We start from the raw sequence: 15,621 nt of genomic DNA, 5'->3' as shown, positions 1-15,621 counted from the left end.
GAAGACATGCTCCTGGTGGTTCCACATGGACCTGTGGCCTGATTGGAATCCACCAGGAAAAGAGCCTTTAGTGTAGTTGCCCCTTCTCTGTGGATCTCTCTGCCCCTGGAGGCCAGGCAGGCGCCAACACTAGGCTGTTTCCAGCGCCTCCTGAAAACAACTCTGTTTCGAGAAGCCTTCCTCAACTGACTAGCCACTGTTTTTCTGGTTCCATTGTTTTTAAATTGAACAATTTTAATTTGCTTTTCTAAGCTTCTTTCTTTTACTGTTTATACCTATGTTCACCGCTCTGGAATCTGTGTTAGATAATTGAGCGGTATATAAGTATGAATAATAATTAATAATAATATACTAGGGCCTTCTCACACAAACATCTGAGGCCATGGTAGCCATGGGGAAAGCCTTTCACATGCTGACACCCAGTAGTTTTAGCCAGTGGTGAGTTGTCCATATACATTTGCCGCAACATGCAAGATTCTGTTTGGCCTCCAAAAAATACTGTATGGATACTGTCCAAATGTTGCACATGGCAGTAAATGCACATGATCAACTCACCATGAACTAAATTGGCTGGAAACCAAGATAAGCAGCCTTTTTACTTCAAGTGGTATTGCAAATAGGCTCTCAAAGTATCACTACATGTGTACCAGTAATACATGACATGATTTTCATTCATGCTTGCTATGAGGGTATTGCGTCCTGCCTCTAAGAGGTCTGTGGGCTTCAACTGACTTAGTGGTAGTACTAAGCTCTGTAAATAATTATGTTAGTAGCAACTAAACTTTTTTCCAAGTCATATGCTATTTTAATATTGAGAAGTAACAATTGTTAGATAAACTATATTTTTGAACTAGAAAAAAGAGAACTTTTTGGAAATGAGCAGACATGACAACTAATGAGAAGTGATATGAGCAGCTTCTGTTAAACCAAATGTTCACACAGCGTTAAAAAGGAGATCTTCCTCTTTACACAGTTTCTAATCTAAGAGCTGTTAATTGCATTTTTAGTCAATTACTAAATGTTTCATCTTGCTTTTATTATATTAGAGATTTGGCTAAAATAAATAATACAAAAAATACAGTAACCATAGCCAATTACAATAATAGGTTCTCTATTATATGGTATAAAAAGACAGCATTCATTCCTTAGAAAAGCACATCAAATGCATTGCTGCCTGAGCCATAAGCCAATTGATGTCAACCACACCAACAGCATGGAAACCTGAATTTGAGACAGGGAATTTTAAATGCCATTTAAGTAGGCACGTGGGTGGGTTCTACTTAGCCTCTTCAAGATTTCACAAGCATGGGTTGTATTTCACAATTATGGGTATGGTAAATGCCCTACATGGGATTTTGGAGAGGATGCAAAGAGCTGCTTGGACTCACACAAGGGACTTACCCTTATGAAATGGAGTGGAGCTGCTGCTATTTGGGCAGGGGTGGAATAAGGGGAGGGGAGAAACAGAACTAAACTCGGCTGTAGTCACTATGGATAAAAAGTCTACATCCTCCGCATATACAAACGCTATCTCAGACAATGTACGCATATCAATTGAATTAGAATTATTAGACAGTGCCGGGAAACATAATATGTAGTATCAAAAAGTTCTAGAGATCCATTAGATCTCAAGTTGTCCACCTCATTGTCATTTGTGTTGTTCACTACTACACACTGCTTCCAATACAGAATGCAATACATTTCCCTTTGTAGCAGACAGTGAAGGGGAAGTCCTCAAAGAGGAAGAAATTCCAAATGTGCATCAGAACTCCCACAGCCACAAGGAGCTATCCCCCTCAGTGTGTATGCCGAGTGGGTGGAGGAGGACCCACTCTTGCTTGCTTCATCTCCAACATCTGCATGTCACTGGTCCTGCCCTGATGTTCACACACTGAGACAACTGCATGTGGATTCAGGGCAGGACCAAGTGGGCATGCAGGTGTGCAAATGTCAGGGCCAGCAAGCATGTGGAGGGGAATGTCCAAAGACTCCTTATGTTCCAGGAGAGGTATAGGAAACGTTTACCAAAGCACGAGCATTTGGATTTGCTCTCTTGTCCAGCAGAAGTTTGGTGACACGATAGTGGCCACAGTGGGCAGCAACATGGAGGGCAGTCAGGTAATCCAGTGTGACATCATCAACAGGAGCTTTGTGCTGGAGTAGGTGTTTGACACACTCAACGTGGTCACCTTGGGCAGCCATATGAAGTGGAGAGAGTCCATTCTGCACGAGCAAAAAGAAAAACCAAACATAAAAGTGTGTCATACTCAGTACCATATATGGGCACACTTACTGCAGTAGATGAATTTCTATATCATTTTCAAATACTACATTGCCTAGGTATCTTCCAGTATTTGCTCAAAAAGTGTACAAATCATTGAGACTCTGATGGTGTTCATTTGGAACATGTGCAAAGCCTCGCTGTCTTCTGGGGCAAACAAAGAGATGCTCGCGCATCTCTACTTTGGACCCAACCTGTTGTCCACCATATTGCATTAGTACCATATTTCCAACAATGTAAATTGAACATGATGTCTAATCTCTCTGATATCTTCACGTGCCTTCAATGAACGTGATCCCACTTGCATGCGTGTGTTGGGAGGGCATAAAGAGCAATTGAACACTATAGAAGCAAACCACAGAATTTCCAGTTCCCTTTGGTTACCTACAATGACCCAGGCTAGAACTTATTATCCAGGCAGGATTTTAATGGCCTGAGTTAAGCTGTGTGTGTGTGTGTGTCTAGGTATATATGAATCTTAAGATTGATGTCTGTAACGCTTACATTATATTCACACCTTTTATTGGCTGCTTATTACATTTCAAAATCAGGCAACCATTCCTAAGATGCTGGCTTGGAATTAACCACCTCTTCTACTGTGAACTACACACCTTGGTCCTGGCAAGCAATGGGGCACCTCGTTCAAGGAGAAGCTCTACAACCTGATCGTGTCCACTTCGTGCAGCACAGTGGAGTGGGGTCAGTCCATCCTTAGAAGAAATAACAACAGGGGAATGTTAAGCATATATAAACTCTTATGCCTACAGAACTATCTACCAGTTCACATGCAGAAAAAACAGCCTTTTACTAGAGTGATAAGTGGAGAATTACTTGCCACATCATCCCTCAAATCATTTGGAATCTCTCCAGGTGAGAACCATCACGGCTCAGGAAGAGAGTTTTGCACTTCGTAGAACTTTGTAGAACCAGCATGGAAAGCTTTTCTCTGTACTATACCTACAACTGCCCCTATGCCCTGCCACTGCATGGACATGTTTCCCAGTGGCTTCCATATGGCTTCCACTATAAGTATACCTGCCATAAGTTCAGTACTGTTCTCATTCTCTCTCTCTCTCTTGCTCTGATTTTGGTACAGTAGTAATGGCTTGTATGTACTCTCATGGGGAAATTATACACAGCAACTTCCTGCAATATTTCAGATTCTTTTTGAAAAACAGTGTGAAAATTAGTCTATGCTGGGGAAGTTAGGATGGGGAAACAAAGGGAAGGGAGAGAGAAGATCTAAAAAGGATAACATGAAATCAACAGAGGAAGAATACTTAATTTTCTGAAGCTGAACTGCAAGCAAGCTCTAACAAATGTTTGACAAACATGCTGTGACAGCACCATCTCTCTGCAATATTCTCTTCGTTGCAAAAGAACACCCTGTCCCAAAGCACTTGCAAGGCTTCTCTGCCACTGAACATGATGGTTGGCAAAAGACAAGTCAATGAAAGATTTAAAACACAGAGTGCATTCTAGGTGATTCTGGGCCTCAGAGAGGAAGAAACAGACAGGGAATAAGAGCGAAATGACTACAAAACTTTAAATTCAAATAAATGAACACCACTGCCAAATGAAAGTAGAGAAGAAAGGTAATACATAATATATCCAAGTTATATTAGATGTTATCTTTACAGTTCTGTGCAAAATCACTCGTGCACTCTACAGGATGTAATTTACATGATATTAAGACCTGAAAGTGATGATAGATAGGTGTGGGTGGGTGTGTTGTGGCTAACTTAAAGCCTATTGATTTCAACAGGACTTTATTACAACTAAGTTGTATTAGGTTGTGTCCAAGGCATTTAGGATTATCATATTACAAAAGAGTAAATGCTTTTATCTCTTTAGGCTCTGGGTCATGCCCTTAAACACTACTGGAATTCTAGGAGAATTCCCTCCACAGCAACAAAAGAAATCCCTGACAGCTGACAGTCAACAGTTCCAATTCTAAATTCAGTACCCAGAAATACACTCAAGGTGCAATCCTATTGTTTCTGCCCTTGATGGTTGTAAGCCTCCAAACCGGCAATCATCCAATCCAGAGCAGGAGGCGTGGTTGAGGTGATCTTCATCTCCTCTTTCTCCTGCTTTGGATTTTTGCTGGACAGGTTTGGGTGGTTTTTTTTACTCCTATTGCTGGGACATTTTGGAGGGAGGGGAAAGGAGACTGGAGCGGCCAAAGGATAGGCCATATTCTGGCCTCAACTGTCTCCTCCCCTCCCCGCCTACTGAAACACCCCCTTTCCTCATTCTCTGAGGTTGAGTTCCAGACCCAGAGAGCAGCTATCACAGTTCTTGAATTTCCAACCTCCTCTTAAGGAGGAGAAGAAGGAGGATCAGATTCTGAATGTTTCCCTTCAAAGTCTGTCTCTGACCTTGGATTTGGGAATCCAAACTATCTATGGAGCCTCAAATGCTGTCTAAGGGCCAAAGGATTGTTCCCTTAATGAAGCAAAAGCAGGAAAAATAAGTTTACTGTACACCTCCAGTGTGGTAGTAGAGCCAGGATACACAGGGATGATGTACCAGCACATAATCTTCCACCCCTCAGAATTCCCCATTTCCTCTGAGTTTAAGTGCAATCCTCATAGTAATTGGGGGGGAAAGGAATTTTCCCAACAAAAATATATTGTTCTCTGTTATAATGCAAAGAATTTTGCACTGGTTTGGTCTTGAATTAAGACCTATTACCTTTACAAAGGACCTGATCTTGGTAGAGATAAAATTGCTAGAACTGATTTATTGATATAGATCAACACGGCTACCTGAATTTTTGGACTGTCCCTGCGGGCATGGCTATGGGGACTATCATGATAAGTGCCTGCACTTTAAAATTTACCACTATACCACTGCAAATTTGTAGCACAAATGGCCAGGCAGGGCCTTTTGTGGGACAACACAGAGAGATCCTTTTTTTCAAAGGGACCTTAATACTCTCATTGCAAGGCAGCTTACATGCTCCTCTTTAGCTCCACTTTATCCTCACAACAACTTGTGAGGTAGGTTACGCTGGGAGTCAGTGGCTCTCCCAAGTTTTCCCACCACCACCCACGCGGTGAGCTTCATGGCCGAATGGGGATTAGAACCCTAATCTCCTGAGTCCCAGTCCAACACTCTAACCATTACACCACATTGGTTCACCTTATTGTCCTTTACCCTTAAACTCGATTTAGACTATTTTATTTTTTATTTATTTATATCCCACCTTTTTTCCTCCAAGGAACCCAAGGCGGCATACATAATCCTCCTCCTCTCCATGTTATCCTCACAACAACAACCTTGTGAGGTAGGTTGGGCTGAGAGGCTGTGACTGGCCCAAAGTCACCCAGTGGGTTTCCATGGCCGAGTGGGGACTAGAACCCGGATCTTCCGACTCCCAGTCCAACACCTTAGCCACTACACCACACTAGACAGTCCTTCAAACACAGGACACCTTCAAAAAGAGGACCGACTCTGAGAGCCCTTCATCTAGAGGACTATCCTCTATAAAATACAATATGTGGCCACCCTACATTACCAAAACATGTCCAACTTTGATTAAGCCCTAATGCTACTCACTCCTAAGTAAGAGAACTTAAAGGAATATGTAAAAACTGGAGTCTCTTCAAAAAGTGGAACCTGGATTCAATTTGTGACTAAGTAAGGTGCTCTACAGCTCAGTGAGTTATGCTGCCAACTGTAGGCCTCAACTGACAGAGCCACTTCCTGCCAAGATTCCAGTCAGTTGGATGGCTTGGTCTTATTTTCTCTCTATAGTTAGGAAGCAGAGCAACCAGAGTACTGTAACAAATCCCTGGGGTTTGGTAGGCTTTATATACGGCCTGTTAATCAGTTTAGCAATTGTCAGCTGTTCCCTAAGAAACAAGTGTTTTGGGCCTAGAAATGGAGAGCCCAAAGGAAGATGGAACTCCAGAGGGTGCTCCAATTTCTACTCGGTAAACATACTACCAAAAGCAACTTCTGAAGGAGTGATGGTTCTTTTTCTTTAAGGTTATTAGTAACATTTAGGGGTTTGATATTTCATTGTAATCTATCTATCTGGGAAGTTTCTTGAAGAAGTACTTCTTTTGAATTTATCAGTTTAGTTTGGTAATTATAGTCTTGTGAATCGCCCAGGGAGCTTCGGCTATTGGGCAGGATAAAAATGCAATAAATAAATAAATAAATAAATAAATAGTTTTGCACAGTCTGTTAAACAAATTAAGCCTTTGCTTGAGCATAGTGAAGTATGCAGCACTGCCAGTCTGCTTACACTATTGATGTACCAGCAGCATAAGCAATCTCTAGTGACATGCCAATAGTGTAAGCTGCTGTGACGAGTTTTCCAGAGGAAGCCAACTGACACATTCCCTGGGGTAGTTTACAATCATAAAAGAAAAAACACCAGAAGAAGAATAAAATAACAACCAAACTACAACAATAAAAATATCAAAATATTCAAGCATTAAAAATATTAAAGAGTCAGCAGTAAAGTTAATAATCAGTGCAACAGATTATTAATTAAATGCCTACTGGAAGAGAAAGGTCTTTGCCTGGTGTCTAGATGTATACAATGAAGATGCCAGAAAAATCTCCCTGGGAAGGACAGAAGGCTCCTTTCTTGGTAGCCACCCATCATATCATTGTGGGCAGTTGCCCAGAGACGAGACAACAGAGAAGAGCAGTCAGATAGGAACATATGGGAGAAGGTGCTACTTCAGGTAGACTGAGGGCCAAACCACTTAGGATAAGGGCCAAACTAGTGATCTTGTAATTGTTTGTTTGTTTGTTTATTTATTTATTTATTTATTTATTACATGGCTGAGCTATACTCCAGTCCCAATATGACACTTCTGAGGTGTTTTTTTTTTAAAAAAAGAAGCTTTCTCCCATTTTTGTCTTGAAATCACACCCTCCCTCCCAGCCCCACAGCAGGGGTATGTGTGTGAAAAAAGAAAAATAGCTACACCAGATTTTTGATACCCTGATACAAATCAGGGACATACACACTTGCACTGGAGTAAATCAGTCCATCGTGCGTAGCTCAGCTATCCATGATTATAAGAACATTTAATTTGGCCATGGTCCCGAGCTCTTTAGGGCTTTAAAGGTCAGCACCAACACCAACTCAGATAACAGCAGAAAGCCTGTGGTTAAGTGTTGGGTTATTGCCAGAACTTTTCTCCCTCTGGAACTCTGTTTGTGCTCAGAAACAAACACACATCACACAGGTCTTACACAGCAGAGCTGGTTTATTTCCTTCAGGCTTCTGTGCAGTTCAATTTAGATCAGTTCAGATCAGCACACTGAGGCATACACAGAGAGCAGTGATCAGAGAGCAGTGATCAGTGAGCAGTGATCAGTTCCATTTTACACAAGTGAGAAACTATATACAGATCTACACAATTCTTATCTACATTACATACAGCTGTGATGAGGCTAACTTAGAATCTTGGCAAGGTTCCCAGAACAGCCTCTATCTCAAGGTAATTGCCCACAGATAGACTTTCTCTGTTTAACCCTGAGATAGCCATACACACACAATTTTAATGACTAAGCAAGTATTTCTTTTCATATACTTAACAGTCCTCCTCTTGCGCATGTTGTTTAAATTGTGTTACAATCTGAGACCCAGCTTTAAAAGCATCTCTTTGTGTTTTACCATTGATACTGGTTTTGTGAATAAATCAGCCAACATCATTTCAGATGGACAATATTCAAGCTTAATCCAGCCCTTCTGAATTATTTCTTTCACATGAGAATAACGAACATCCACATGTTTAGTTCTTGGTTTACACTTTTCAGATGTAGCCATACTAATACATGCCTGATTATCCTCAAATATGGTTACTGGTGTCTCAATTTCCAACCTTAGATCAGCAAATAATTGTTTATACCACTCAATCTCATTACAAGCCAGAGATAAGCTGATATATTCTGCTTCTACACTAGAGGTTGCTACACAATTTTGTTTTCTTGTAACGTTCCACCTGTCCTTTCTCATTTTGTTTTACTTTGAATACCCATTTACAGGTAATGGCTTTACGACCTTCAGGTAAAGGTACTAGCTCCCACGTTTCATTTTTTTCCATTGCTCTGATTTCCTCTGACATTGCTTCATGCCAGCCCTGAGCTTCTGTAGGTTCCATTTCCTGAATTTCCTCAAATGAAGTAGGTTCATAGGCTATTAGTAAAGCTCTATGAGAAACCTGTTTGCTTTGGTATTCATCTGAGCAACGAATTGGAGCTTTGCGTTCCCTTTCTGATCGTCTTGGCATAGTTACAGGCATAGTTTCCTCCTTTACCGTTTCTTCCCCCTCTCTCTCTTGCTGAGATTGTTCAGGAATTTCTTCTGTTTCTACAGCTTTCTGTTCTACAGGCAAACTTACATACTGTTTTGTTTCCTGCATTTGTTCATGAAAAACTACATCTCTGCTCACAATTACACTTTTGTGATATGGAGACCACAAACGATAGCCTTTTGTTTGTGTATCATATCCCAACAGTTTACATTCCAAACCTCTTTGAGCTAGTTTTCCTGGTCTGTTTTCTTTCTGAATATGAGCAAAACATTTACTTCCAAAAACCCTTATATGTGACACTCTAGGTTTTCTTTTGTAAAACATTTCATATGGAGTTTTTTCATGTACAGAGTGGTAAAGCCTGTTTAACAAATAATTTGAGGTGGACAAAGCTTCTGCCCAGAACAGATTAGACAATCCTGACTCTTTCAATAGAGCTCTTAACATGTTCTGCAAGGTTCTGTTTTTCCTTTCTGCAACTCCATTTTGAAATGGTGAATATGGAGCAGTAAGGTCATGTTGTATACCCTCATCACTGAGGAATTTTTTAAATTGGTTGCTAAGAAATTCACCTCCCCGGTCCGTTCTTAGATTAGCTATAGGTTCTTTAAATCTATTTTTACTCCACTTAACAAAGGCTTTAAACTTTCCAAAAGTTTCACTCTTCTGTTTTAACACATACACAAATCCAAATCTACTGTAATCATCAACAATAGACAAGAAAAATCTGTTTCCTCCTTGACTTGTCTCAAAAGGACCTGCAAGATCTGCATGTATTAATTCAAAAATTCTTTTTGTTGTTCTCTCACTATGTTTTGGAATGTTTGACTTATGACACTTGGTTTCACTGCATACATTACATTCTAGATAGTTAGAACATGGTTTGATTTTCACTCCTTCACACAATTCTGGAATCTTAGAAATTGTTTTATAGTTAGCATGACCAAACCTTTTATGAGTTAAATGGATACACTCTTGGTGTGGTTTGCAATTGGCTATTGTTTTTGTTGTGACTTTGCTGGCTACAACTTCATTTTTTGTACAAGTATTAATCACATACAAAGATTCTTTCATTATTCCCTGCACACACACCTTGTTTCCCTGTTTTATAGTACAATTTTCTTCAGTAAAACAAACCTCATACCCCATTTCTGTTAACTGAAACACACTTAGAAGGTTTGTTTCTAATTCTGGTACATATAAAACACTTTGTAGTTCAACTCCCAGACAATCAAAATATACATTACCCACACCACAAATCTGGATTTTTGTTCCATTTGCAAGGGTAACACATTTTTGCTCTGAAGTAGAAGTTTCCAAGGTTACAAATGAAAGTTTGTCTTTTGCCATACTTATTGAAGCCCCAGAGTCCAAAAACCAAGGATTCATTGTTTCTTTGACTCTTGCTAGAAGACACTTCTTTGTTGATTCAGCTTCATTCATGTTGTTTTCTTCTCTCCACTTTGCTGTCAACAGCTTTTTCTTCTTGTTGTTGCAATCCCGCCTTAAGTGTCCTGTGGAACCACAGTTAAAGCATTTCCTTGCCTTTAATGCAGCCACCACATCAGAAGTTTTATGGCTTTGTTGAAATTCAGCCACAGGATGTTTAAGGCTCTGTTGTTTTGAAGCTTGTCTTCTTTCATAGGTTTCCAGTAGTTTTCCAGCTACATACTCGAGGGTTAAATTTTTCTCCTCTTGACTTTCCATCATGGTGACAACCGCGTCGTACGATGAATCAAGACTTGACAAAATCACATAGACTTGGTGTATAGTTGTAAACTCCATCCCTCGTGCCCTGAGTTGATTGAAGATTTCTCTCATGCTTTTCAAATGGTTTGACATAGACTCCCCTAGTTTCAGCTTCATTCCATACAGCTTCCGGGTTAGAATTATTTTACTGCCCGCTGTTTCTCTTTGATATACAGCTTGTAGCGCATTCCAGCACTCTTTTGATGTATTCAAAAACTGAATGAAGGAAATTTGAGAGTCTTCCACAGCCAATGCAATAACTGCCATTGCTTTTGCATCGTCCTTAAACCATTTAGCATTCTGTGGATCTGCTCTATCTGGTGGATCCTCTGTGACTACATACCACAGTTCAGCCTGAATCAGATACATTTGCATTTTGTAAGACCATAATGCATAGTTAGAGTCATTCAGCTTTTCCAACAATTGATGCAAACCAGACATATTAGCTCCTGCCATTCCCTCTGCTTTAGGAATTGGTATCTCACCGTCCTCCTGCTCAGAGTCCTCCTCAGAGTCAGCCGACTGAGATTCTTCCTCACTTTGCAGCACTGGCTTTAGCTTGATGTCTTCCTTCATCAACAGTTTTCTGTTTTAGCAAACTCCTGGTTCTGGTTCTGATACTGCACCATTCCCATCAAGTTCTGGTTCTTCTGCCTGGATTAGGCTGGCGTAGGCTGGTCTAGGCTAGACTGGGCCCATAACCTTTGTTGGGTTATTGCCAGAACTTTTCTCCCTCTGGAACTCTGTTTGTGCTCAGAAACAAACACACATCACACAGGTCTTACACAGCAGAGCTGGTTTATTTCCTTCAGGCTTCTGTGCAGTTCAATTTAGATCAGTTCAGATCAGCACACTGAGGCATACACAGAGAGCAGTGATCAGAGAGCAGTGATCAGTGAGCAGTGAGCAGTTCCATTTTACACAAGTGAGAAACTATATACAGATCTACACAATTCTTATCTACATTACATACAGCTGTGATGAGGCTAACTTAGAATCTTGGCAAGGTTCCCAGAACAGCCTCTATCTCAAGGTAATTGCCCACAGATAGACTTTCTCTGTTTAACCCTGAGATAGCCATACACACACAATTTTAATGACTAAGCAAGTATTTCTTTTCATATACTTAACATTAAGGGGCCGCCCATAGAAATTAAGGAGAAACACATAAGGAGAAGTGCTACAGTGTATTAAACCTGCTCATCGTCTCATTTCCTCTTTATGAGCATTCTGGCCAAACCACGTGTTATTAGGCATTTAATTATTTATTTGAAGTATTTTTAAACCACCCTTCATCCTATATCAAGGTGGTATATAAGAGCCATTCAACCCCACATAGGCCACAATATACAACAATAAAACCATAGAACAATATTTAAACAATTGGAACCACAAAAACATAAACCCGCACGATACTTCAAAGTACCAGGGCAAACAAATAAGTTTTAATCTTGTGCAAAAAGGATCGCAGCATCAGTGCCAAGTTGCACTTCAGTGGAAAGGGCATTCCAGAGACAGGGCATCACCACAAAAGCCCTTCGGTCTAATTCCTATACAACAAGCTTACCCCGGGGTACAGAAACCCAAGAAGAGCGTCTCCTGAAGATATTAAGACACAGGCATGTTGGTAGAGTAAGAGATGGCTCTTCACGGTTTTGGCTCCCCATACATGTAACCCCACAAAGCAAAAAAGCTGCTGCTGTGCATGTGTGATTTGAAGTGGAAAAACGCCACGTGGTATTCTGCTCTCTCCAGAAAACAGCCTTCGTGTCTCAAAAATAGACTGTCCGATTGTGTGAAGTCAAAAAAGGTGGCGGCAGTTTTTCCAGCTGCTAAAACTGGATTATGGAGTGCCAAATCGCTGGAAATGAAAGAGCTTTTCTATTAACTTCTCCACTGGGCAAATGCTGAAGCTGGACTCTCTCAAGAGAAGACTGGAATTGCAACCTAACAGGGATTTGTCGGAGACAGCAGAATTCTCCATGATGATAACTGGGAAATGTCACATCTTTCAAATTTGGCTTTGTATTACCCTACTTACTCATGGTCACAGCAAAACAGAAAAAGCAACAGTAAAAGAAAAGGACAGAAACGGAATAACAGCCTGACACAAAGACATCACACACTGGCGTGACGCCGACAAACAAAAGCAAAGCTTTGGAATCTCCCATACTGAAAGTGCACAAAGCTGCCACCAGAGTGTTTTTGAGAATGCAAAGAAAAGATGGTGCTGAACCTGTGCAAATTAGGATGCTAGTGCTTTGGAATGCTCTCCAGATCCTGTCAATGTCTGTATGCTGGCAGCTTTGACTGACACTACCATCTGACGGGTGACGAGCCAGACAATAAAAGTCTTTTAAAATTAGATTCCTTGTGAGGAACTGGAGGGGTCCTGTACGAATCATGTGGTCCAGGATAGACATTGTTCCAACTGATTTAGCAATGTTAAAAGCTCAGTATAAGATACAAAATAGTTCATAAGGAAAGTAAAATGTGATTTGTAGAATTGCAATGGGCTTTCACGGTGGACGGAACAGATGCCTGAACTTAGTTTTTAAAATACTTATGTCTGTGCCCTTGTCCCAAAACTAAAGCTGCATGAATCAAAACCAGCACATTCTTGCTATCCACCCACCTTCTATGCATAAATGAATCTTTTTTTACAGTACACAACTATCTGCTTATTTTACTACACCAGTACTGCAAATCTGCCTTTTGCAATAGAGCATCCAATTCTGCAAATAAACAGTGTATAGAACATATGAAAGTGCCTTATACCAGGTAAGACCATTGATCAGTTAGCCCAGGACTATCTATTCCAACTGGCATTAGCTTGCCATGGCCATAGGCCATTTCGCAGCCCTGCCACTTGAGATCTTTTCTTTAAAAAATAATCATCCAAAAACTGTTTATATTTCACATTATACAAAGGCAGAATAAATTACCTCTGCTGAACTCAGGGGTAGGGCTGGGAGATATCCCTGCCTGAAACTCTGGAGATCTTCATCAATTCTGTGTAAACCAGCCTTCCTCAACCTGGTACCCTAAACATGTGTTGGACTACTACTCTCAGTATCCAATTGCCAGTGTGGCTGGCTGTAGGATGCTATGAGTTTGTGAACCGCCCAGAGAGCTTCGGCTATTGGGTGGTATAAAAATGTAATAAATAAATAAAATAAATAAAAAATAAGTTAAAGTCCATCACATCTGGAGGACAACAGGTTGGGAAAGGCTGATGTAGACAATATGATCTAGATCGACCAATGTTCTGACTCAATATACTTCAGCTTCTTATGCTCCTATGTGCACACTGCATTTAATACATTTTTGAGATGCCATTGAAGCAAAGTGGCAATTGCAAAGCTGGTTTTAGTTTGGTTTTATTATGTGCTGCATTGTTTTTACTCTTTATGCTAGTTTTATCCTAAATTTATTATGTGCTGTTTTATATCATTGTTCTATCGTTATTTTTCATGTCATGTCTTTAATCTATTTGTACTCTGCCAGAGAACTTTAGCTACAGGCCACTCTAAAAAAAAGTACTAAATAAATAAACTAAGTGAGAATCTTGAGTACTTAGTTTGGGTCCAAAGTTTGTCTGGCATGAACAGAAAAAACAGAAGATCCTTCAGTTCATGGAAGGAATTTCCATCAATGGAAGTAGAAAACAGAAGAGTAAATTCCTGGAGGAGAAGGCTATCAATGCCTACTAGTCCTGATGGCTATGTGCTACCTCCAATAGTAGAGGCAGTAAGCCCATATACACCAGTTTCTGGGGAATATGGGTGAAAAGGTGCTGTTGCACCATGCCCTACTTGTGCATCCCAGGCCACTGTGTGAACAGAGTGCTGGACTAGATGGACCCTTGGTCTGATCCAGGATGGCTCTTCTTATGTTCTTACATTCTTAAGGGTCCTTCCCTGAGCAAGACTTCTTCTTTGACTGCAGCTCTCCTTCCATTCGCAGAACAAAAACTTCAGATGCAAGCCTCTAAGTTATGGATTTTTTAACGGAAACCTTCCTCAACCAAGGAACCAGCCTTCCTCAACCAAGTGCCTCCAAGCTTTTTGGACTTCAACTGCCATGACCAATGGTCAGGAACTCTGAGAGTTTTAGTCCAAAAAATTCTGGTGGGCACCAGGTTGGGGAAGGCTGCTCTAATGGAATGAATCTTGGTATTTAGATTTCTGGGTCCTACCTAAACAAAGAAGAAGGGGGGGAAAGAAGGAAAATGCATGATGACATACATTCAGGGAATAGGAACACTCACCCTGGTTTTGGCATCGATCTGCCCTCCACGATCCAACAAGAGCTTCACCATGTTAGTGTTTCCCCTTTTGGAAGCCACATGCAGTGGGGTGATTCCATTCTACACCATGAAAAGAACAAACAAAAAGCATGATGGGCTTGAAGAGGATCAATGGGGATGGCTTTGCGTTTTGACACAATACACTATAGAGAATAAGCAAGGATGTATCACAGCATACAGAAAACAGTAAGCGCCGTCCTATCTTGAGGGAAAAAATCCATTGCAATGATTTGTAAATACTGCTAAGTGAAACTTAAATATATGGATATATTATGCCTACAGGGGGGGAAATCCTGATCTGTGTTATGTTTAACATTTTGTTTGCATAAACAGAGGTTTAGTATTACAGCTATACTTCACGTGAACTAGAAAGTGGCAGCAATTTTGTATTAAAGGTTTTACTTATGTTAATTAAATATCAAAAGCAATTTCACTTGCTAATATCTAGAATTACTTAGTTTAAATGCCAAAATATACACCCAAATGTTTCTGTTGATGTATGCATATAAACCTTGTGAGAGCAATGGGAATATAGAATTTTAAATGTGGAACTTTTTAAGAGAGCAATCCTATGGCCCCGAGGCGGCGCCTGTGGGGACATAGAATAGTTTCAATTCCTGGATCTGAGCTCAGAAACAGGGCTCCGACCTTGGACCCAGGAATCTGAGCTCCCTGCCCCTCCCCCTCCCGATAGCCCGCATGGAAAGAACCAAGTCAGCTGTCTCTCCACAACCTCAGAAAGGAGCGAAAGGGGATAGTTCTGTGAATGGTGAGGGGACTAGGGAGGCCAGATTATGAAGAATCCTCTGGTCTTCCCAGCCCTCTTTCTTCCCATTCCGCAGAGCCCCAGCTATATGGACAAAAAAAGCCCATCTAGCAGCAATGCAGAGTGGGAGGAGCACAGAGGCAAACTCTGCCCTCCTCCCACTCTGCATTGGATGCCCACCAGCTTCCAAGTTTGGAGGCTGACGGGCATCCAGTTAGGACTGTGTGTG

At 40.9% G+C, this 15,621-nt stretch overlaps 1 protein-coding gene across 1 annotated transcript in view; it reads right to left on the bottom strand.

Moving 5' to 3' along the window:
- ANK2 (ankyrin 2) overlaps positions 1-15,621 on the bottom strand; it is a 169,248-nt gene that overhangs the window by 95,278 nt on the left and 58,349 nt on the right. Inside the window, exons 9-11 of the mRNA XM_063136104.1 lie at positions 14,588-14,686; positions 2,893-2,991; positions 2,026-2,223 (exon numbers count right to left, since the gene is read on the bottom strand). Coding sequence (XP_062992174.1) covers positions 2,026-2,223; positions 2,893-2,991; positions 14,588-14,686 — 396 coding nt within the window. The remainder of the gene's footprint in view (positions 1-2,025; positions 2,224-2,892; positions 2,992-14,587; positions 14,687-15,621) is intronic.

This window comes from Elgaria multicarinata, chromosome 10 (assembly GCF_023053635.1).
Source record: "Elgaria multicarinata webbii isolate HBS135686 ecotype San Diego chromosome 10, rElgMul1.1.pri, whole genome shotgun sequence".
NCBI lineage: Eukaryota > Metazoa > Chordata > Lepidosauria > Squamata > Anguidae > Elgaria > Elgaria multicarinata.
Note: the sequence above shows the minus strand (reverse complement) of the source record. Positions and strands in the feature narration are given on the sequence as shown.